Source organism: Microchirus variegatus (assembly GCF_963457635.1).
Source record: "Microchirus variegatus genome assembly, chromosome: 8".
Lineage (NCBI taxonomy): Eukaryota > Metazoa > Chordata > Actinopteri > Pleuronectiformes > Soleidae > Microchirus > Microchirus variegatus.
In genome coordinates this window covers 6,433,481-6,456,500 of record NC_139809.1, presented here as the reverse complement: position 1 = coordinate 6,456,500, position 23,020 = coordinate 6,433,481, and the positions used below count along the sequence as shown (strand labels likewise).

Genomic DNA, 23,020 nt, shown 5'->3' with positions numbered 1-23,020 from the left:
ATACAAAATGTCATTCAAACAATACCTTTTTGTGTGTTTTTGTGTGAGTCTTAAATACTATACTTTAAACTAACTTGTATATAAAATACAAATACCCATTATGAAATAGGTGTAATGGCCTGTCAGCTTCACACAACTTTCTCTGCATTTGTCACTACAGAAGTATGTAGATCGCTTGTCACACTGCGCGCATCTCCATCTCTTTCTGTCAAGATAGATGGAGGCAACAGCAACATTGTGCAAGTAAAGTGAGACAGCTGTAGAACAGGATGAGGTTATGACTGTAATCACAACGATGTAGCCAAGAAAACCTGGCCATTCGGCAGTTTGAATGGATAAATGCTTCTTGGCCTCGCTCACCTCTCTGTGCTCCCTCAATCGGGTCCAATAGATAGACGTATTGCTTGACTGAGCCTGTTTTCAGATCAGAGCCTACAAATAACGTGACATTGTCTCTGACCAAACAGAGGCAGAATATTTACATCAACATCAACAAAAATCTCACAAAATTATGCAGCTTTAACAAATACGTGTCTTCTCCTTGGATCAAACAATTCAAGTCCATTTTTTTTCATGTGCACATGGGCTATTGGCACATATTTGTGGACCCCTGGGGTCCAACACCAACCCCTCAACCCCCCTCCATACCCTCTCCAGTTGGACCATGCCCATCTCTGAAAGAATACCACCCAGCAATGTGGTGGTCAGCTTAGGACCACTGCTCCAGTCCCCCCCACACACACACACACATCGCATGCAGCTGTTAGAAAATGGACACTATAGACATGTAATATTACACCAAAAATAATGACCTCATTCAGTCTCAGTCAGTTAAAGTCAAATCTGACACGATTTCCTTCAAAAGTGCTGGCAGCCAGGCCGACGGCGCAGTACATAACACCTACGAGGCAACGTGACAACAGCTTCTACTCGCTAAACTACTGAGGGCCCAGTTGGACGTGGAGATAACTGCATAATCGTGTGTGGGTTTTCATGGATTTCCAAGCAGCATCAAAACTGAGCATGAAACTGATACTCTTCAAGGCCAACTGCTTCACTATAGGACGTGTGAGAGTGCGAGTGCGGGGTGGCTGGGTGGGTGAGAGTAATGCGAGTATGTGTGAGGTACTGTATACAAGGGTTTAAGCTCACTTAAACAACCGCCTCTTAGCAACAGCGACCTCCAATAATGTGGACCATCCTCCTTCTCCACTGCAGAACTGGGAAAATTCATGTTTGCGTCCACTGATGTTGCTTCTGTAGTTAATTATCCACACTGTAAAAAAGGCCGGAGTTCATAACATATTTAAAACTATCTATTAAGCCACAGCAATCACTCAGTGAACATTGACACAATCGCACGGAAACCGGTTTTCTAATGAGCAGCCTCAGCATATAATGACACTAAACCAGACCTCCAAAAATACCATTAAGACAGGACTTACTTACATATTAAAGACAATTGTAGAAATGATTGATGAAAATGTCTTTTTCCCATTTGCATTAGTGTCAAGAAAGAAAGAAAGAAAGCCATAAACTTAAGTGTTGGTTTCCTGATGCTTTGCCACCATCTACTGGTGAGCGATAGAGGTGCGTGTATGTTTTTGCAGTGAACTTCATACTGTATTTACACACTAGTTTAGTTTAATTCCATTAAAAGTAAGCGCAATACTACTGTGAGACCAATGTGTTTGTTGAAAACCAAAAATATTAACGTAATATCGTTATTTGTTTGGCAAATGACAAACGGAATTCACCAATTGTTACCCAAATTTGAGCCGGCTCTCTGTCAAGCATAACAATCAACCACTAAAACAAACATTTATGTTCAGGAATGCAAATAATTAACCATAATTCGACATCTTAGTCAGGAAATAATCATGTACGTTATTATTTTCTCTGTTTTTTTTTTGTTTTTTTTGTAAAACAGTGCATTTGAAAATTCATGGATAACAATAATAATCATATTTCAGCATTAAAATTATCACTTTGGTCAAAGAGCTTCTACATATTTGTGTATTAACCATAACAGAAACATTAAATAGGATTTAGGAGAGGGAATTTTGAATTTTTCTGGTCCAAAATTTGACAAAAACGTTATACTCTACTATACTATGTCGTCCAAAATTTGACCCTTTAAAAAATAAATAAATAAAAATCTGTTCCAAATAGGATAATTACCAGTGCGGTTTATTTAGAGCAGCTGTGGCTTTGGGTGGTGATCTAATAAATGTGTAAAGCTCTGCAAAAAGCTCTGTTTGCTAATTGTTCATGTTGTGCATATATATCATTACATTAGAGCCTTCATAACATGACATAACTACATCCAAGGATACATCTAAATTCAACTGCATATTTCTAATATAACGTCTGGTTTTAGACACTAGGGGTCACTGTTTGCTCAGTTTATGAGAATAACATTCAGGGGTGTTGCTTGCCTTTTACTGTGCACAATTTACCAGCATTATGATTAACTGTTGAATGTTCTTTAATGTTTTCTTTTCGACCTTCAGAATAAACATGCATTTTATGTGCCGATATATCTGCAAATACTAGATACATGGGTATTTTATTGCCTTGTAACTTGTCTATCAAAGACGGAGCAAGATAGAAACTGAATGCGAGTCATTTCACTCCAACTAAAACAAACACCCCATTAAAGTGAACCATGTCAGTGACGTGTTAGTTTGCATTGGCTTTAATCAAAGATTGCAAACGTGTGTTGTTTCAGTCATTTTAATACAGTTTAACGCAGTTTCTCTCTCTCTCCCTCTCTCTCTCTCTCAGAGCAGGTTGCAGCTGCAGATTGCACTGGAATGTCTGCACGCTTACCTCAAAGCAGACTCTCAGTAAACACAGTAAACATCAACCATCGCTGTCTTTTATGAGGATCCCCGGTGCATGTCTGTATTTTTCAGTTGAAGTCATTAAAGATGTCTGGTTTGTGCACACAGCACAACAGGCCACGGGAAGCCTGGAAAAGAACCCGAGGTACAGCTCGATTTCACCGGAGAACTTTTGAGGGGAGTTGTTGTCGTGCTTCAGGACTCTCCCAAATCCTGAGATTAGATTTTTTAGGAACCAAGGCAGACTTTTGGCAAGCAATCAAAGCAGCTCTTGAGGGACCACAGTATCTGTTTTCATTTAACGTACAAAGCTATCTGTGTGCAATGAGCCCTGGAAAAGTGGCTTGTATATAGACAGTTGGCCTTTTTCCTGAAGTACCTGCCCTTTTATTACGGAGTCATTTTGGTGACACAGTCACTTGAAATCGGTACTTTCCAACTGAAGTTTGTTAAGCTTACAGGGGGGGGGGGGGTTAGCTCATTCAATGATTTTGACATCATTGAATGAACAGTGACTCTATGGGCAGCTGATCTCTTCAGCGGTTTCCAGATCCACCAGAATTTGCACTTCTGTGAGAAGTGGACTTAAAGGTCACATAGAGTGGTCCTGTTGCACATATATGTTAGTTATGGAGGTCTACTTACATATATTAACTTGTTTTTATGGTCAAAAACCTCCTAGTTTCTGTAACCTAGCCGATAGAAATCCTCTTTTCTGACAGTGTTTTTCAGCCGCGATGTTTCAGAGTGAACTTTCACCCCCAGGAGACAGAGTCTTGTGATTGGCCAGTACTATCCAGCACATCCGTTCTCAGAAGCGCAGCGCCCCCCTCTGGAACGGTGGATGCACTGCTCCTCATTATCAAAACATTGTTTTAACAGTGTTTAAAAATAGCTTCGTCACGACTCCCCGCCACAGTCCCTTTTATGACTTTAAACCGGAGTCAGACCCAGAGTCAGAAGACACTGTTGCTCGTGAAACACCTCCACAACGGACATTATTCTTCTTCTGCGGTTCAATGTACGTAACCGGATGTGACCGGACTACCGCCCGGAGGAGGACGATCGGTTGTTCAGGAGAACCGCTGCTTATGTAACTATTACGGGATTTTCAGTGATCTCGTTGAGCCCTGAGATTACAATAAAACACAACGTTCTCAGCAATGGCTGAACTGTTTGTTTCGAACCGTCAGGGCTTAATAAACAAGGTAATGACGCAGATACACACCAAAAAAAACAGCGATAATAGGAACTTCCGGTCTAGTTCCGCTTTAAAGGTTTTTGCGTCCTTTAAGTACAACTGAAACCAGGGACGTTATGTTGCACCCTGCACCACTAAGTGAGTCCAAATGGAGACACAATCTGGCAACCACAAGCACCAGCGCTGCTCTTTATTAACAAATGTCACTGATGAGGCAAAACCTTTCACTCATCACTTTTCTCATTCAATACTTTTATTTTAAACACGACATAAATCAACCCTATGTCAGCCGTAAAAGCACGTTTTATTAATACCTAATTTCCGACAGTGTTAGTACATGTAGTAGCATGACATACAGTATTGGTATGATTAGTAACCATAGCACCAGAATAAATCATTCATTTCCTTAAACACAGGCTACACACATACTGCAGGCACATAATATGATTCTTAAAAAAAACATCTTTGGATAAAGCGAGGCGAACCAGAACACTATTTCTCTATTCAGTACAATGCCCACTCAATATTTTAGCACACGGTTTACAATTCAAGTATGAATAATAAAAATACACATATATATCATAAGTTACAAATCTTAATGGTTATTACAAAAAAAAAACATGATTACCTTTCTACAAAATTCATGGCACATAGTGCATCAAGTATTCTTTAAATTTCTGATACAGACCTCATAGAACAATTGACCATCATAAAAATATTGAATGACAGTCAAAGGTTTTCTAGCTGCTCTCTTTTTTTTTTTTTTTTTTTTCAGCCATCATTTCCATCAAAAGAAGCTGCATTGTCTGAGAAGAAGAAAAATAAAATAATAATCTGCATCTATCATCTGACTTTGGTTAAAGCTTAACAATGGGAGTACCAGGACGTATTTAATAGGATCGTAGTAGTCTTCGTGGTGAAAGGTTGCCATATTTAGTCGTGCAATTCAGCATGCGTCTAATTAGTCGAAAAACCCCGTCTGTTAGAGTGAACTGAAACTCTGTCACAGGCGGAACGTGTTATTCCCAAAGCGAGTGTTTGTCCTTCTCAAGATCAGAGGTAATTACAGTAGATCACAAGCACCATTGAAAAGATCCTCACCTAAGGGTTAGTGGTTATACGGACTAATACCATCAGACAATGGCTTCTCTGCTGATAGTAGTCACTGTACATTAACGTATCTACGAGTCAATACAGAATAAATATGGTCAGACATAAATATATTACAACATATATCTCAGTAGAGGATGGAGGTTTGTGAGAGGTAGGGGTTGCAAATACCTACGATATATAGGCCCAAAGGAAGGTGTGAAGTAACACCGTTCACACTTGATACTGTGTTGCGGCATAAAAAAATGAGAACTTGTACGTGTGCACTAACACTAATAAAAATCTAAGGAAAAAAAAAGGAATTCTCGTGGTTTGAAAAAGTCACAAATATTATTAAACAAATAAAAAATATATATTTCAGTTCTTTCCTCATGGTACTGGTGTTTAGTTTTGTCTCTTGACCAGTTACAGAAAACAGTCACCAGTTGAAAAAAAGTTTCTAGTTAATCCTTTCTAAAGTAACAGAGCCACTAAACCAGTTCTTGCATTAAAAAAAAACAAAAAAAACAACTAACTGTGTATGCCAGTTCATCAATTTTTTCAATTTTCGTTTGACACAGTGAGGCACGACAAATATTCCACTATCAATGCACCAATAGTCTTCAAATCTAGCACCAAGTCCGTAATACTGTTTCAGCCCAGTGAAGTGAAGTGAAACGACGTGTGTCTCTCAGAAGAGTTTCCAGGTGGTTTAGGAGCTTTAGACTAACTATTAATAATACAAACTGGCACATAGTTATTTCATGTCCATGACACTGCTGACAAACTAAACTAAACTGTATGTGGATGATTGCTTCATACATCTAAACGAATGTAAAACAAGGGCCAACACACAGCACAGCACAGCTCAGTGATCTATCAAACACTACTTTTGTGCACTGCCGTTCAAAAGTTTAGGGTCACTTAGAAATGTCCTTATTTTTTAAGGAAAAGCACCTTTTTTTCAATGAATATAACATTAAATGAATCATAAATACACTCTATACATTGTTAATGTGGTAAACGACTATTGTAGTTGCAAACGTCTGGTTTTTAATGGAATATATACATAGGTGTATAGAGGCCCATTTCCAGCAACCATCTCTCCAGTGTTCTAATGGTACATTGTGTTTGCTAATCGCGTTAGAAGGCTATTGAATGATTAGAAAACCCTTGAAAACCCTTGTGCAATGATGTTAGCACAGCTGAAAACAGTTTTGCTGGTTCTTTGACGAAAGGGCAAAATTATTATTTTGAGTAAAATCATTATTTCTAATCTTGTCAATGTCTTGACTATATCTTCTATTCGTTTTGAGTGACTTTTAATGGAAAACACAAAAAAATTGTATAGGTGACCCCAAACCTTTGAACGGTAGTGTATGTTCTGTTTTTGTTTGTAAGTTTGTACAATACATACTTACATACGAGACCAATGTCTGCATGGAGCACATCGTTATCACTTGAGGGCTGCAAAAAAGTAATGTAGGTAAGTGGATGTGATTATCTCTGTAACATGGAAGGAAACAGATATATACATGTTAGTTCCAGGCACTACATGGAAATGATACCAGGAAAGGTGTCAGAAACCAGAAAAATAGCTTCACAAAATACCACAGAGGGCAGATTTGTTTTCCAGATAACAGAGGCTAATTCTGGTTTATCGTCTTTTGCTTGTTTGATTTCCCAATACATTGTGAAATGAGATGTCCCTTTGCATGATCCATTACAGTGTCCCAAAACAATAACACTTGAGGTTTTCCGAGCACAGGTGTGTTTGACAGCCACGTATCTGCCTCCTCTTCAGAGTTGGATAAAGGAGCTGACAGTTGTCCCTGTGGCACTGCACGTACACAGCGTCTTCTATGATGTAGCTGCCGTGTGGGATGTTACTACAGTATTGTAGAATGAGAACTGTTTGATGCACCTCGACCACTCCCGTAGACGATTACAGGCTCAAACAGATTCCTGACATCGTATGTGTTCCTGTTCTGCTGTCTTGTGGGTAAAAATTTAGGGGGTTTGGTCTCTGCATGGCCCTCAGTAGACTTCAAGGACGAGGCCGTTGTGAGCCTGGGGAATGCACTTCCCACAGAAACCACCGCAGCGACCGTAGATTCTTGTCCCGTCCTACAAACAAAACAAAACAAAAAAAAGACAAATGAGAGGGGGAGAGAGTGGGCAAAGGGCAGCTTCATAAATGTCGCTGGGGATTCCTCTTCAATGAATCAGATGGAAATACAACACGGGAATTCTGATGACATTTTCAGAGATACTCCGAGACCCAACATGTAGTACAGATATCCCAGTAAAAGACAAAAAAAAACAAAAGACAAGCATTTTTGAAGCTATACATTAGTTTCTTACCTCAGATCTATGGACTTTGACGGAAACATAGTTGCCCTGAGATGTCCACTTGGTGGCCTCGGACACTTTGAGGCTGGTGCCAATCAGATTAATGCTGAATTGGCCCTGTGAACATTATTGTATCAGACAGTTATTTCAGAGCAGTCAAGAATTTTTCCTATTTGCAGAATAATCAAATATTTGGTATATTTGACGTTCGGGGGAACCTTTTAACATACGAGTTTGAGGGCACGATGTACAGTGTTTCACTGACCTGTGGACACTTGGCTGCACTATAACAATCTCCTGCCGTAGCAAAGGGCACAGGTCGTCCGAGGAGGGTCTGGGAAAACTGGAGGTCCGTGACTGGTGAAGAGAAAAGACGCAGATCCAAAGTCACTTTGAGAAACAGCAGAGGTTTGAGTAGAGGCAGCTGTGCAGAAATATAGTATAACCAAACACGGGAGATCAGCTACTACAGTGTATGCAATTCTATCTCACTGCAGAGCTGATGTCACTTCATTGTCACTTATCCACACAAGTTTCTTACGTTGAAGTTTGAATCTGAAAGCATCTCAAATACTTCAGATTCAGTGTTAGTGTAACTAACAAGCACATTTTTAAGAATAAAACCTCAATGTATGACCTTGTTATGACGTCAGAGTTGCTGAGCTACTGAGTTTATCTCTCTGCTTTTATGCACAAAATATTAAACTACCCTAAACTACAACAGTTAAGGCTTTTTCAAAACCTTCTCAAAATATTTTTAAGACCTTATCGCCACTTCAAGCTGTAATCAGCGACACATATTTAACTTACAAAACAGTTTTAGTTTGCAATATATAATAAATAATTTAATGCGATTCGTATAAAAACATTCATCCATACTTTTTGGCAGTCAAACTCTATGAACAAAATTTAATACATCATGAAGACTCTTTTAAAGGGGTCATATTATACCCTGTTTCTCCAAGTTAAACTAGTTCCCTGGTGTCCTAATGAACATGTCTGTGACATGCTTTGGTCAAAATACCATAAAGATGAAGCACCACAGCAGTTCAATCACTCTGCCAAAACAGCCCTGTTCAGAACGCTCAGTTTAGTAGAATCTCTTTAGGTCCACCTTAAGAAAAAGTAAAACGAAACTTAAGGGACAGGAAATGACATCAGCCACAGAGGCTACTGGGAGCTAACAGCAGTTAGCATTTGGAAAAGTGATCATTTGCAGGCTCTAGCAGGCCGTCATATAACATGTGTCCACTGGACAGATAAATCCTCTGAGGCTGAAAGTTTGTGTAGAACTCTGTGCTGCACTGTGGAGCCAGTGATTGTGATTGTGATTAAGACTATTTTAATAATTTTTAAGACCTGTGGATATATTGTTATGTATCTCAAACCCTTTTCTTTACATTTTGGATTCAGTGAATCATTACGTTGGCTCTGTCTTCGGTTTAAATGTTTAATCATTGTCAGTTTACTCTGCGTTGTCATTCATGAAGGCCCATGACAAGTACTTGACTTCACTTGAATTCATAAGGAACACTGAAACAGTGCCTCTTCCTAATGATCCATTCATCTTGAACTCATTACCCCCCAGCTCTCTTCCGCCTGAAAGCCAAATGAGTACCATGCAGAGGGAGGGAGGGTGGGAGGGTGGGAACATGTGCTGTCAAGGCCCAAAACCAGAGGAGGAAGAAGATAGGAGGATGACTGTGTAAATTCTAATCCTTAAACCTTAACCAACTTCTCTCTCTCACACACACACACACATCCACACACATCCACAAACTCTAATCAAAGGCATACTTGGACACAACAGGGAAGGTGGAGCTGACTGTTATAATGAGCACCGCCTGAAGACGTGTGTGTGTGAATATACGAGACGTGATCGCTTGCGAAGTGTTTGATAATGATGTGACAGCAGCGCGTACGTGCTTTGTATCGTCGGCTCGCGTGCTTTCGCCGCTAGAAAGGACGTGCGAGGCAGCATCACGGGCGTACTGTGTGTGCCAGAGAGCAGACACGCATGTCTCGATGTGTACGCATGCATGCATGCATTCCATTATTCCTGCGCTCATGTGTTTGGCCCCGAGAGGCCCCCGGTTTGAAGACCTCGCCTAGTGATGTGAGCGTGGAGCACGTGGAGAGGTCATTATTTTTGATTTCAGAGGCGGTGGTTGTCACGTATTGCATCGTCAGCCCAGACTTTTCGAAGGAGGTCACATCGGCACCGAGTGGTGGAGGCGTCCGAGAGGTTAAAACAGCACCAGTGTGTGGTCTCACAACAGTCAAACAGTAATTACGCACGCATTATTCTCAGGGAACTCAGGTCCAGACGGATTTTGTGGAAGACCGTGTACCCGGCCGCTGAGTAGTCGCTCTTGCAATCGCAGTCTTGTCTTCGGCTGCCGTTGTACGGGCATTCAAAGGGGTTCAGCAACCTTTGTGTGAAGGACAGACAAAGAGTATGTGGATTTATTTAAGACAAACACAACAGCAATCTGAGCACACACACAAAGCTACACTGCCGTTCAAAAGTTTGGGGTCACCTGTACAATGTTTTTTGTGTTTTCCATTAAAACTCACTCTTATATTCATCAAAAGAGTTGCAAAATGAATAGAACATAATAGTCAAGACATTGACAACATTAGAAATAATGTTTTTTTTTAACTATGCCTGCAAGTTAGGCAACCTTTTAACTGTGTGTGTGTGTGTAATTGTGTGTGATCTGTATTGTACTATTGCTGCACAACAAATTGCCTCATTCGGGGACAAATAAAGTACCTTGACTTGACTTGACTTTTTTATTCAAAATAATAATTTTGCCCTTTCGTCAAAGAACCAGCAAAACTGTTTTTAACTGTGCTAACATCGTTGCACAAGGGTTTTCTAATCATCCAATAGCCTTCTAACGTGATTAGCAAACACAATGTACCATTCGAACACTGGACACCTATGTATATATTCCATTAAAAACCAGACGTTTGCAGCTAGAATAGTCTTTTACCACATTAACAATGTATAGACTGTATTTCTGATTCATTTAATGTTATATTCATTGAAAAAAAAGTGCTTTCCCTTCAAAAACAAGGACATTTCTAAGTGAGCCCAAACTTTTGAACGGTAGTGTTCTCCTGAACCTGTCACAGCTGCATTATACACACCTGTGTCCATACACCTCAGAGAAGTTGTCTGTCTGACCGCTTCGCAAGGTCACGTACTCCTTGGGGAAATCGGTCTGCATTTCGGCACAGTAAATCTATGGCCAAACACATTTTAAGACAATACAAAATGAGAGCCTGCAGAGTCGTGATGTGTGTGTGTGTGTGTGTGTGTGTGTGTGTGGGTGATGCTGTGACAGAACACACACAAACCTGCAGGATGCGGGACCTGACTTTGAGGTAGTACTCCCCATCGATCCTCACTCCCTGCCTCATCTGGACCTCTCGGCAGGAAGCAAACAATTGACCTAGAAGAAGAAATATGAGCAGAGGAAGGAGAGTGAAGACGGAGAAAGGTTTGACATTGAAGACCTTTTCAAAGTCGTGATATTTAGGGTTTGTTTTCACCACTTTTTGTTCATATGACTTTTGTCATGTTCATGCCAGAAATATTCAGAAAAGCGAATAAAGTAAAAACTACTCCTAGATCAACCTTGTCTTCTTCTGTGAGAGTGATAATGTCTCGTTTTTTTGTGTGAGCTTTGTTGTCCCGGCTTTGCTGTGTGAGCTCACATGACGCAAATTAGCATTAACACTTGACTGCAGAGCTGGCCGTCACCTGCACATCGTTTTGATTTCGCTGGAGCCTGACTTGGCAAAAGCGAAACAGTCCAGTGTTCCAGCAGTGAAACATCTGATATGTGGAGGCGCGGAACCTACAAAGCCTGGCCCGCAGCCGACTTCTATATGTGTTTGGACGTCCTAGCACACAGCCCCGAGGGCGTTCTGAAAGACTATCCATATGACAATTTGAAAACTGCCGACTGCCTATTTATTGTTCCAGCGAGTAATCACTCTGAGAGGTTTTAAGTGAGAGTCGGCGTTCTGCTTAATGTGTGAACACAAAGCAACAAGTGGACTTTCTATAAACACAATCAGACACGGGGTTGGCTGCCATTATACTGTACTGCACAGTCAATTTAAGACCATTACTCTACACATTCCATGTTGGCAGCAAAAGCAGCTGAAGAGAAGAGAGGAGAAGAGAAGAGAAGAGAAGAGAAGAGAAGAGAAGAGAAGAGAAGAGAAGAGAAGAGAAGAGAAGAGAAGAGAAGACTCACATTCTCTGTCCTGACATGCAGTTCGAGACTCTGGTCTTTCTGATGGACGGCAGTGCTTGAACGCTTGGCCTTTAGACGTCACACACTCCACCCTGCGCTCCATCACTCCTGCGCCGCAGGTCTGTGAGCACTGACACACACATAGACACACACAAACACACAAATAAAGCTGCAGCCAAATCCATCTACACAAATCTCAAAATTCAACAGCAGAACTGTGAAGGTCACGGGTCGTTCAAATGTCCTGTATAATTGACGTTTAGCCTCCTCATTGGCCGAATAAGCGCTTTCTGTGTCACCTTGCTCCACGGGCCAACTTTCCAGTAGGTCGTGTGTGGACAGTCCCTGAGGAGGCACGGCCGGTTGCCAGGTGGGTGAGGCTGAGGGCAGTAGGTGCTGGCAGAGGACGGCTGGGACGGAGTGTACAGGTGCGCCGCTGATGAAGAGGCAACTGCAGAGCAGGAGACGATACGCTGCTGGTAGCCAACGCCACAGCTGGCAGAGCACTGAGACACACAGACACACACATGCTGACAGTTACCAATGCTGGCATGACTTACTGTTTACACAGAGCAGTGACATCAGATACAGACGTAAGAAGATTCACTATGGCACTAATTACTTACTGTTTATAAGAATCTATCTACGTTTTTTTTTTTTTTTTTTTGCCTTTAACCCTATGTGTGTATAGTAGAGCTGAAACAATTAACCGTCAACTATTTTGATAATCTATTAATCGGTTTGAAGCCTTTTTCATTATTAAAACAAGATTTATCATTGTTTTACTTTCTTAAATGTGAATACTCTCTTCATTTCTTTGCTCCACATATCAAAGAAATCATTAAAACTGAATCATTTTGGTTTGTGGGCAAAAGAAGACGTTCGAGAACATCGTCATTTCCAGGTTTGACAAACACTGATCAACGTTTTTGAACATTTTATGGACCCAACGATTAATCGGTTAATCAAGAAAATAACCGACAGATTAATCAATTACGAAAATAATCGTTCATTGCAGCTCTAGTGTGTACATGTATCTCTTTTTTGCCATACCCCTTGACCTTGTCAGGATCAGTAGTCCTCATGGAGACCAGAAACCTGACCCTAATGAGGCAGAACCTCACTTATAAGGAAATGGTTAAGTTTAGGGCTAAGATTTGAATTATGGTTAAGTTAATGTTAGGGATATTGCTTTGTTCAGGACGAATGGAAGCTTCTCTATATCTATTCACTAAAATATTGTGATATTTCATGTTGTGGTATTGTATCAAATTTCCAAAGCTCTGTATGGATGAGGAAATACACTTTGCAGTTATTTTATGGCAGTTGCTCTGTGTTTCATTCAAGTATCCAACAGTAATTGGGAGCAGGCTTTGGCCGTTTCACTCTTCTATCTAGGAACTAAAAACTATACATTGTTATTTTACTCTCAGAGTTTTCTTTAAACAGACCTTTTCACGATGTGGGATTGCAATAATATTATATATGACAGTATGCCAGTATATCACAGTGTAGCATAATGTTTCCCTTATTCTTGCCAATGCACAGCCCAACAAAGAACTGAAGAACAAGAACAAAGTCACTTAATCCTTTATTCCCACCTGCGACCATTCTCCCGTGATCCACGAGTACTGACAGGGAATTCCCTGGCATCCTTGGAGTGAGAGAGGTTTGGACGATGGGTCACAGTAATCACCCTGGACGGGTGTCATCATCCTCCCTGGGCCAGTACAGCTCACCTTCCTGGATCTCATGCCCTCTCCACAGGTCGCATTACACTATTAAAAAAAAAAAAAAATCCAACAACAAAAAGAAAAAAAAGTCAGTGAGGGTGGAGAGGAGCTGACAGAGGGGGGGCAGTGTTGTACTTTCAGCAGCATCATCATCATCATCATAGACGCCTGCTTTTATGTTTAGTTTCCCAGATGGCCACACACAGAGACTCCAACAACCTTAAAGCTCAAATAGAGTGGTCCTGTTGCACATATATGTTAGTTATGGAAGTCTACTTACATATATTAACTTGTTTTTATGGTCAAAAACCTCCTAGTTGCTGTGAACTAGCCGATAGAAATCCTCTTTTCTGACAGTGTTTTTCTGCTGCGAGATTTCAGAGTGAACTTTCACCCCCAGAAGACAGAGTCTTGTGATTGGCCAGTACTATCCAGCACATCCGTTCTCAGAAGCGCAGCGCCCCCCTCTGGAACGGCGGATGCACTGCTCCTCATTATCAGAACATTGTTTTAACAGTGTTTAAAAATAGCTTCGTCACGACTCCCCGCCGCAGTCCCTTTTATGACTTTAAACCGGAGTCAGACCCAGAGTCAGAAGACACTGTTGCTCGTGAAACACCTCCACAACGGACGTTATTCTTCTTCTGCGGTTCAATGTACGGATGTGCCCGGACTACCGCCCGGAGCAGGACGATCGGTTGTTCAGGAGAACCGCTGCTTACGTAACTATTACGGGATTTTCAGTGATCTCGTTGAGCCCCGAGATTACAATAAAACACAACGTTCTTAGCAATGGCTGAACTGTTTGTTTCGAACCGTCAGGGCTTCATAAACAAGGCAATGACGCAGATACACACCAAAAAAACAGCGATAATAGGAAGTTCCGGTCTAGTTCCGCTTTAAATTGGCCCGGTTATATTTTATAGAATATTTAAAAATGAGAACTAGAATCAAGACTGTGGAAGAAATCTGTGTGTCTGTGAGTTCTCAAGGACAACGCAGACAAGAATCTGAACACGCCAAACACATTCCTGCAGCAGGAGGACTGTCCTCATCTGAGGACATTAGAGATAGATGAGCCAAGAAGGGGGAAAAAAAGTGTGGTGGGTGGTGTGACACAAAGCAGCGATAATCAGCGGGAGCGAAGAGACGATGGCTTCTTTGAGGTTTGATACGGCGCAAAGTGCTGACTGATAGTGATCAGAAAAGCCCTCACAAGTGACGCAAGGCAGCACCTGCAGGTCGACGTTTCAACGGTGCAGATAGAAAGGGAGAGAGAGAGAGAGGGAGAAAAGTGGAGAACTCAGCCAATAAACAACGTAATACGATGGTTAAACATCTTTTACATCTGTTTCACACTGTGAACGAGGAAACAGGGTGTGTGTGTGTGTGTTGGGGGGGGGGGGGGGGGGGGTTAGCAGTGAGTGAGACTCTCTACTCACTTCCTTCCATTCACCGGCGACCCAGGAGAAATGTGTGCACTCTGCAGTTTGGCACGGTTGGGTCACAGCGGGACGCTGGCGAGCATCACAGAGATCCTCTCGGACCCGCCCGCTGCCTTTGAGCCTGCAGTTAACGTCTCGGGTCTGAACTCCCGCTCCACAGGTGACAGAACACTAGTTAAACAGACACACACAACACACACACACACAGAGGGGGGAAAAAAAGGGTCAGTCAGTTTACAACGTGTTTGTTCTTCTGTTTCTCATTCGACAACAGCTGCGAGGATATTATCCGCTGCGAGTGCAATTATATCATTTTTCAGGGCATTCCAGTGGAGGCTGCACATGAACTGTGAATGTACAATTTCTTGAGTGTCTCTGGAGAAGAGCTTTCAAAGTGTGATTAAAACAAATATAAACCCAATGATTGATGATGTTAGGGTAATACTGACTTCGAGACCTGGGGAACTGTTAAAAGAGAGGACGCAGCTCAGCGTGAACCATGCAATTTAATGAGAACTTGGTAACTCTTTATATTCAAGAACACATATTCACTATTAACTAGGTGCTTACCAACATGCGGTTAAGTAGCATATTAGCCCTTTATTAGTAAATATTAAGCACGTATTAACACCTTATGTAGGAAAAATCTTAATTCACGTCATAATGGAGGTTATGTAGAAGAAGGTGTTAATACGTGCTTCATAAAGAGCTAGTATGCTACTTATATATGTTAGTAAGCGCAGAGTTAATGGTGAATAATATGTGTTTCTTAAAGGAGTCATATTATACCCCATTTCTCCAAGTTAACCTAGTTCCCTGGTGTACTAATGAACATGTCTGTGACATGCTTTGGTCAAAATAGCATAAGGATGAAGCATCACAGCAGTTCAATCACCCTGACAAAACAGCCCTGTTCAGAACGCTCGGTTTAGTAGTATCTCTTTAGGTTCACCTTAAAAGTAAAAAAAAAGTAAAACGACACTTAAAGGACAGGAAATGACATCAGCCACAGAGGCTACTGGGAGCTAACAGCAGTTAGCATTTAGGAAAAGTGATCATTTGCAGGCAGATAAATCCTCTGAGGCTGGAAGTTTGTGTAGAACTCTGTGCTGCACTGTGGAGCCAAGAATAGAACTTTTTCGCCGACTTCCAGTTTTCGGATACTGTTGCCCTTGCCAGCACTATCGCGTGTTTTACGGACATGATGATGGATGGCTTTGATTGGCTACATTATTTCTCCGTAAAGATTTTTTAAAAAGTCACTTTAATGTGACGGCATTTTAAAGTGTTTGTTTGGTCCGTAGTGTCCGCGCAGCTGCTTTGATGCTCCTGTAACGTTGTGCTTAAATAAACCAAAGCCAGTTTGGCACTTCCTCGTAAGTCATATAACTTGGTTTCACACCGAGGTCTGATATCTCTCTCATCTCTTTGATGTGCTTTTGAGAAGCATACCTGCACACTGCTGCAGAAGCACTCTGCAGAACCTTGAGATGATCAGGCTGATCTCCACCCGCCCCCCCCCCCCCCCCAAACAAATTCACACAGTCAGAAAATCTGCACATTATACAGCGAGGATCAAATTTCCCGAAAACCTTCCAGATGTATTCGAGTCGCTCGCTTTCTAACTGCAATTATATGTTATCGTTGCGCGGCTGAATGTGAAAGGTCAAGTCCTCGAGTTTGGAAAGAGAACAAAAAGCACCACAGGAAATCTGACCATTAAATCAAATATTTCTTTTTTACAAAGGCTGAAAATAGAGCCTGCTGTGTAAGTGATCCTAGTCACTGCTAAAGAAACCTCACTTTGTATTCACGCTGTGAAACTATACATGAAAATTACTTTATTAAGGTGATTTAATTCAAATAAAAAGATATTTTCACGCTTATCTTTTGTGATATTGAGTCATATTTAATATATATATTTATATATTTAACTCATTTTTAGATCCACCCATATCACCCACGGTCAAATAAAACCAGAATTCCACACTGATATAGGCAAACAACAGAAGTTTCTATATATCATTATACATTTTTTGGGGGGAATTCAGTTAAACAAATGTTTTATCAAAACTTTAACATATTACCACAGGATTACAGGTGGTAAGCGAATCATTTGGTGAGTAATTTGTGCATCCTTGGAAACCAGTAATAAAGAGAAGCCCACCCTCACTTAAGCAGCATCACTAACCCTGCTGCCCATTACACCCCCCCGCACATCAGAGGTGACTGCGAGGGCCGAGGAGCTGGGGAATAACTTAAAACAGTGGGTGCTGAGGTTCCGAAGTTGTCACATGCACGGATATGGAGATATAAAACATGTCTTTATGCTCGGGCTGAGGATTTCATGGTTGTTGGTGGTATGTGGAGGAACGATGATTGCTTCCAGACACCGGCGAAGGAGAGAGTGAGAGGGGAGGAGTGGAGGAGGAGGAGGAGGAGGAGGAGGAGGAGGAGGAGGACACCCTCAAAGAGTGGGGAGAGTCCAGTGGAGGTAGACGAGGCTCTTCGTCAAACTTTTTTTGGGGGGTTTTTACGCATAACAAGTTCGTTTCTAGGGAGAGAATATCCTTCGATGATGAGATTTATTCTTTCATTACCTTTGAAACGAGGACAGATGAGATTTTATTTTGTCGATTTATTTGTCTGGTCTGTTGAGAAAATTGAAATCAAACAAAACAAATCTCGTAAAATATAAATCTTCCCTCTCGTCGGATGAAAATTTTCATCTCATTTCAGAGATTATGAAAAATAAATCTCATCTTGCATTAGCAAATAAAGAGAGAGTTTTTTTTTGCAGTATTATGTGTTTCTGAGCAGTCTTTCCAATATTGTGATGACTTTGATTTTAAACATTTCTCTACCTCCATGACCTCAGTATGACTTTGAGCCCAAAAAAACGACATGGCGGGTGCACACAGAGGCTCTTGGTAGCAGATACCATGTCGGCTCCATGATGACTGTGACCTCAAGCCCCCCCCTCATGACTCCTCCATGCATGGCTTTTACCTCACATGAGTCTGGTTGCACTCATGGTACAATGGCGACAGAAAACCTGTGACGCTTCAGGACATTTTGTCATTTCGTTCTGAACGCCATGCTTTCATCTGTAAGGGAGGCCAAGCTTTTGCACCGCAGCAGCAGCACCTCTGGATATTCTTCTTCTCTATGTTTCATATAGCACGGGCTCATTTTTGCATTTGAGCAACAAACAAATCCGTAATAAGATTTGCATGAACGGGATTTTGTATGTCATGCAACAGTGGTTCTGACATGGTTTCTGGTCAGCACGTGGTCTGAAATAAATAAATAAAGAAGCTTCCACAGGGGAAAAACTCCTTCTGTGTTTCAACCACTACAATTCATTTTCTTTCAATATTTTTTTACACATATGTATACACATGCAGTACGCTACATAAACAGGTGTGCAAATGTGCACCCTCCCTGTGGTGTTTAGTGCACGCTTAGGGAAATAACACATCACATTCAGGAGAAAGAATAAACTGCGCTGCGATTGGACAGGTGCTCCGTGTGTACACGTCCGACATCTGCAGCCCCTGGGAAGCAGTTAGTCCGTGTTTGTGTTTGTGTCTCAGTTGCTAGCGGCAGTTACTGTTCTCGTTGGGGGCCCCGAGCGGCTATTTTGTGAGCCGGAGGAGACAGAGCAAACATACCTCCTTCCACTTATTGGCTTTCCAAGTGGGGCATCCTTGCGCCCGACAGGCTTTCCGCGTTTGCGGCCGAGGCAGATGAACGCAGTGCTCCTCCTCGATTTTGGTCTGATTCCGCAGGACGCAGGAGATCTCCCTGGTCTTGGTCCCTCTACCGCAAGTCACTGAGCACTGAAGAGGACGACAGATGAGTGGAGAAAGGTTAATAGATGTATATCTCTACTGAAAGTGGTTTTTAAACAAGTGTAAACACTTCAACACTGCATTGAATTCTGATTTAATGTTTTGATCATTTATTACGTTGTTTAAAGCTGTTATGTGTAACTACTTTGGTCTCCATGAATGGAAATGATGTAACATTATTTGGATCCAGAAATCCTACCCCTAAATCTGAAAACAGGCTCTGTCAAGCAACACTATCAGACCTGACTGAGGGAGCCTTGGTGTGTATACAGTGGTAGTTGATACTTATTGTTGGCACTTCTTTGAATATTGAATTGAATCATTTGCAGTCGTCTCACTTCGCCTCTGTCTTGACATAAAACAAATGCCACGTGACTTTGTGTGAAGACTGCAGCTTCAATATTTAATTATTAATGATGTTATTTCATTTCCATTGTGATGTATTAAGTGCAAAATTCCTTAATCGCATTGAAGAAAATGTTATACTTATGTACACAAAACAGAGCCACTGTTCCATTAACCTTCCTTGTGCCAATACGGACAGATCTATACATTTTCTTGTTTGTTTTGAAACACAACACTGACACACAGCCATGGAAATGAACATCGGCGTACACAAATATTTCTTCTAGTTCAACGTATACAGGACTTAGAGCTGAGCACAAAAGCCCGGCAGCTTCCTCGGGGCATTTCACGGCCAACTGAATGCACCGTAAACAAATCTAAAGCTCAAACGGATTCCGAACCGAAACCTTTTTCCACCGAAACACTCAGACACACACACACCGAAGGAATGCGAGCAAACTATTTAACCTGTAAACACGGGAATCACTTTGAGAGCGGCTGCGAACGGCAGAGGCTGTGGAGAGAGAGAGAGAGAGAGCGAGAGAGAAAGAGAGAGAGCGAGCGAAACATAGATGCATGTGTGCATGTCGAGACATTCATCTGGTACCAATAAGGAACGAACAAATTCTTTCAGGAAAGCTTGAGAGACGCTGAACACTGATGGTAGGAAAAAATCAGCGTAATGAATAAAAGCCAGACACCCTGATGAAAGAGCCCTGAAAAGGTCTTTAGATGCCTTGAGATGGTAGATAAAAATATTCTACAGTCCTTGGTCCCTGTGAGGCCAGACAGCAATTACAGTGCTGGCTATTTCTGTTTGACTAGAGAGTGCCTCTATATATATATAATCTGGCTCTAAAAATGAGGTCCCACATTATAAACATACATTTGCATTAATATCTCAGAATGATGGAACAAACACAACTTTTTCTTCGCTCCTGGTGCTGGTCTCACTACGAACGATGGTTGAATTATGTCTTTTCGTACACTTTCAAACTTTTAAGATTTGAACCCTGTTAAACAACAAGCCACCTTCTACCCTTCTGTGTGGTGTGGGGCAGCGGTCGACGCTGCACACACATGCAGCAGCAGCAGCAGCGAACGCACAGTGTAATTACAGAGGCATTTTAAACACAGGGCCCGGCTCAGCTGACAGAGAACATCAAAGCCCGAGGACAAGACCTGAGTGACTCGCTCTGAGCACGGCAAGATTCACAGACCCGGGCCGCCGCCGCACAGAGCGCACTCATTCAAAAATGATAACAGAACTCTGTCTACCTCGGACAAAAAAGTAGAGACGGGGGGGGGGGGGGGGGGGGGAAGGGGTTAGCCCCTCCTTACTGCTGGAAAAAAAAAAAGGAAAAGAAAAGGAGAGGAAGAAAGGAAATCACAGCCATACGGGCTTATGCTCCCCCAGCTGAACTGTATCCGCGCTTTCAACGGTGAGAGAAGAGACTCTATATGGCGACGAGCTCCTCCCTCCCCGCTCCCTGCCTCATCTGTCAGCCATTAGTTAATCAGAGCCGCTAAGACGGAGCACAGAGAAGCTGGCACAAGGCGTGGGACCAGAAGGACAGCTTCACCTCTGAGAGCCAGAAGAGGGCAAGGACTCTGGGACCTCGCTCGTACCCTGATCCACAGCTGGGCTGCTTCACTCAGCAGCAGCCACTCAGGTAAGACTTTTTCATGTACCACTCACTCTCAGCTGCTCCCAGGTTGTGACAAGTTACTATGTCGTTGGTATCTGCTGCTCTCTTTTTGTAGTGGCTGCATTTCGTGACTATAAAGGTGTGATTGTTCTGATAATTGGTGTTTTAGGATAACATCGTATCGTCATTTTGACACTTCTTAACTTTGTGTATGTTGGATTCTAACAGGTTGGTGACTTGGTGTTGTTCTTACGTCTGTCTTTATGAAAGAAACACTTTAATACATTTCATATTTTCACACCATCTAGAAACAAACGGGCCCTCCCACATTGGAAAAAAACTTGTTTGAGTTTCGTCTACACATAATGTGGATCACAATGAAATGTAATGTCTCGCGTCGCTTTAAATCTGGCTTTAAAAAAGTTCAAAAAAACGATTTAAACCAGCTTTTGTGAAAAGGGACAATGATGTATAATGAACAGATGCATCTGGGTTATTCTAGTGTCTCCTAACTGGCATTGTTGATGACACAGATGCAAAAGAAACCACAAATTCAAGCCTTTAAACGGTCGTTTAAAACAACACATCAACCAGTTTGATGCAGATCAGATGTAGCTGCCTGGGTTTGTATAAATGACCAAGATGTCAGTTCCTAAAGACGCAGACTGGTAACAGATATTCTGTCTTTGTCTATAGGGCTGAGAGATACCAAGCTCAAGATGACCACACCCACTTCTTCACAGTACACAGGTGAGCCAAAAAGGGACACATGGAAACGGTTTAACATCAGAAAGAAAGTCGACTTAATATCTTGTCATTCGGCCAATGGCGGCAAAGAAAACGGTTAACGCTTCACAGAGAATTTCCATCCATCTGTTCAACGATCAGATGCACCGATCACTAAGGCCTTGAGCTGTACCGTAACATATTTAATCCTGTGAGAACCATAATTACACTATAAAAGAGGTTTTGTAGGGTGATAAAAGCAGAATCCAGTGTGTTTTCATGGATTAATAAAAAAACGCAGAGCCTCTTAAACATCATGCCCGTTCTGTCAAAGCAAAGGATAAACTGACTTTCATATCGGGATTGGGTTCAGCATATTTTTTTTTTTTAGCTCCTATGATGATGCCCTACAACATAGTGTGTGATTAGATCCAGCCGTGCGACAAAAATATACCTATAATCGTCGTTAAATGGAAAAAACTGCTAAAAGGTGATTTAAAGCACTTTCTAAACAAGACCATATCTTAAAAACACGAGAGCCAAGGTCGAATTCCAGGCACATTGCAGCACACTCCTAATGCAAGAGGATGGTAATACCAAGCATATGGCAACTGGGATTTACATAGACTCTTCAAAAGAGGTCGGTGCTGACCTGGAGCAAGAACAAACTTGCAAGTGAACACCGCGTTAAGGGAGTGTAGAATTATACCTCTGGGCTACACGGTGTCAAGGTTGTCTGTCTGCTCCTTATAAAGCCGACGTATCGCATATGCAGAAAATTATCTACGCCGCTAATGATATTTGTTAGAACAAGCAAGCGTGAATGCGCTCGTAGATAGTGTCATCAGTATCACTGTGTTCTCTGTGCGCAGGAGGGAGATTGAGACAAGAGGGAGGAAGATAAAAAAAAAAAAAAAAAAGTCCTGGAACATCGAGGCTGCTTTTCTGTTCAGTCTTGTTTTGCGAGAAGTCAAAACAACACATGTTGTGAGAGTGAGAACAGCTGGCGAGAGCGACGTCATGGGGCAGAGGAATGTCAGAAGTCATAGATCTTTTATCCATCAGGCTGGAATAGCCACCCAGACCTTTTTCAAACCAAGCTCAGGGACAACATGAGATTTCCAGCAATGGTGTTTGTGACTTATCTTGTACAATACCTCGTATTGCCAGACATTTTTGAACAGTGGAAATCATAGAATGTGTTGAACAGGGACAAAAAAAAAAAGAAAAAGGGAATGCAGTGCAGATTAAGTGTTTCCAAATGCAAAGTATTTAGTAAGTAGTAAAGCTTAAGATGAATTTCAGATGGGAGAAAACGTTTTTTTGATTATTTGTCCCAAGATATGTGGAAATAATTTCCTTCTTGTCCCAGCAAATGCCACTCCTGACAGTGCGCTTGTGATTGGCTCAAACCAAACAGCATATTCTGAAACTCCGTGCCAAAGTATGACATTGCCATCTCCGAGGAGTTAAATAAACACCTGGTCGAGTAGGCATATACAGTTT

General features: G+C 41.8%; 1 protein-coding gene across 2 annotated transcripts in view; it reads right to left on the bottom strand.

The window, feature by feature from the left end:
• Positions 1 to 4,375: 4,375 nt before the first annotated feature.
• The window catches only part of LOC310930547 (A disintegrin and metalloproteinase with thrombospondin motifs 20), a 78,642-nt gene continuing 59,997 nt past the window's right edge, over positions 4,376 to 23,020 (bottom strand). For both annotated transcript variants that reach the window (XM_083893573.1, XM_083893572.1), the window contains 11 exons: positions 18,615 to 18,782; positions 14,938 to 15,111; positions 13,364 to 13,540; positions 12,062 to 12,268; positions 11,763 to 11,892; positions 10,855 to 10,949; positions 10,645 to 10,739; positions 9,787 to 9,920; positions 7,754 to 7,845; positions 7,501 to 7,605; positions 4,376 to 7,263 (listed from right to left, as the gene is read on the bottom strand). In XM_083893573.1, coding sequence (XP_083749699.1) covers positions 7,174 to 7,263; positions 7,501 to 7,605; positions 7,754 to 7,845; positions 9,787 to 9,920; positions 10,645 to 10,739; positions 10,855 to 10,949; positions 11,763 to 11,892; positions 12,062 to 12,268; positions 13,364 to 13,540; positions 14,938 to 15,111; positions 18,615 to 18,782 — 1,467 coding nt within the window. In that variant the 3' untranslated portion in view covers positions 4,376 to 7,173. The remainder of the gene's footprint in view (positions 7,264 to 7,500; positions 7,606 to 7,753; positions 7,846 to 9,786; positions 9,921 to 10,644; positions 10,740 to 10,854; positions 10,950 to 11,762; positions 11,893 to 12,061; positions 12,269 to 13,363; positions 13,541 to 14,937; positions 15,112 to 18,614; positions 18,783 to 23,020) is intronic.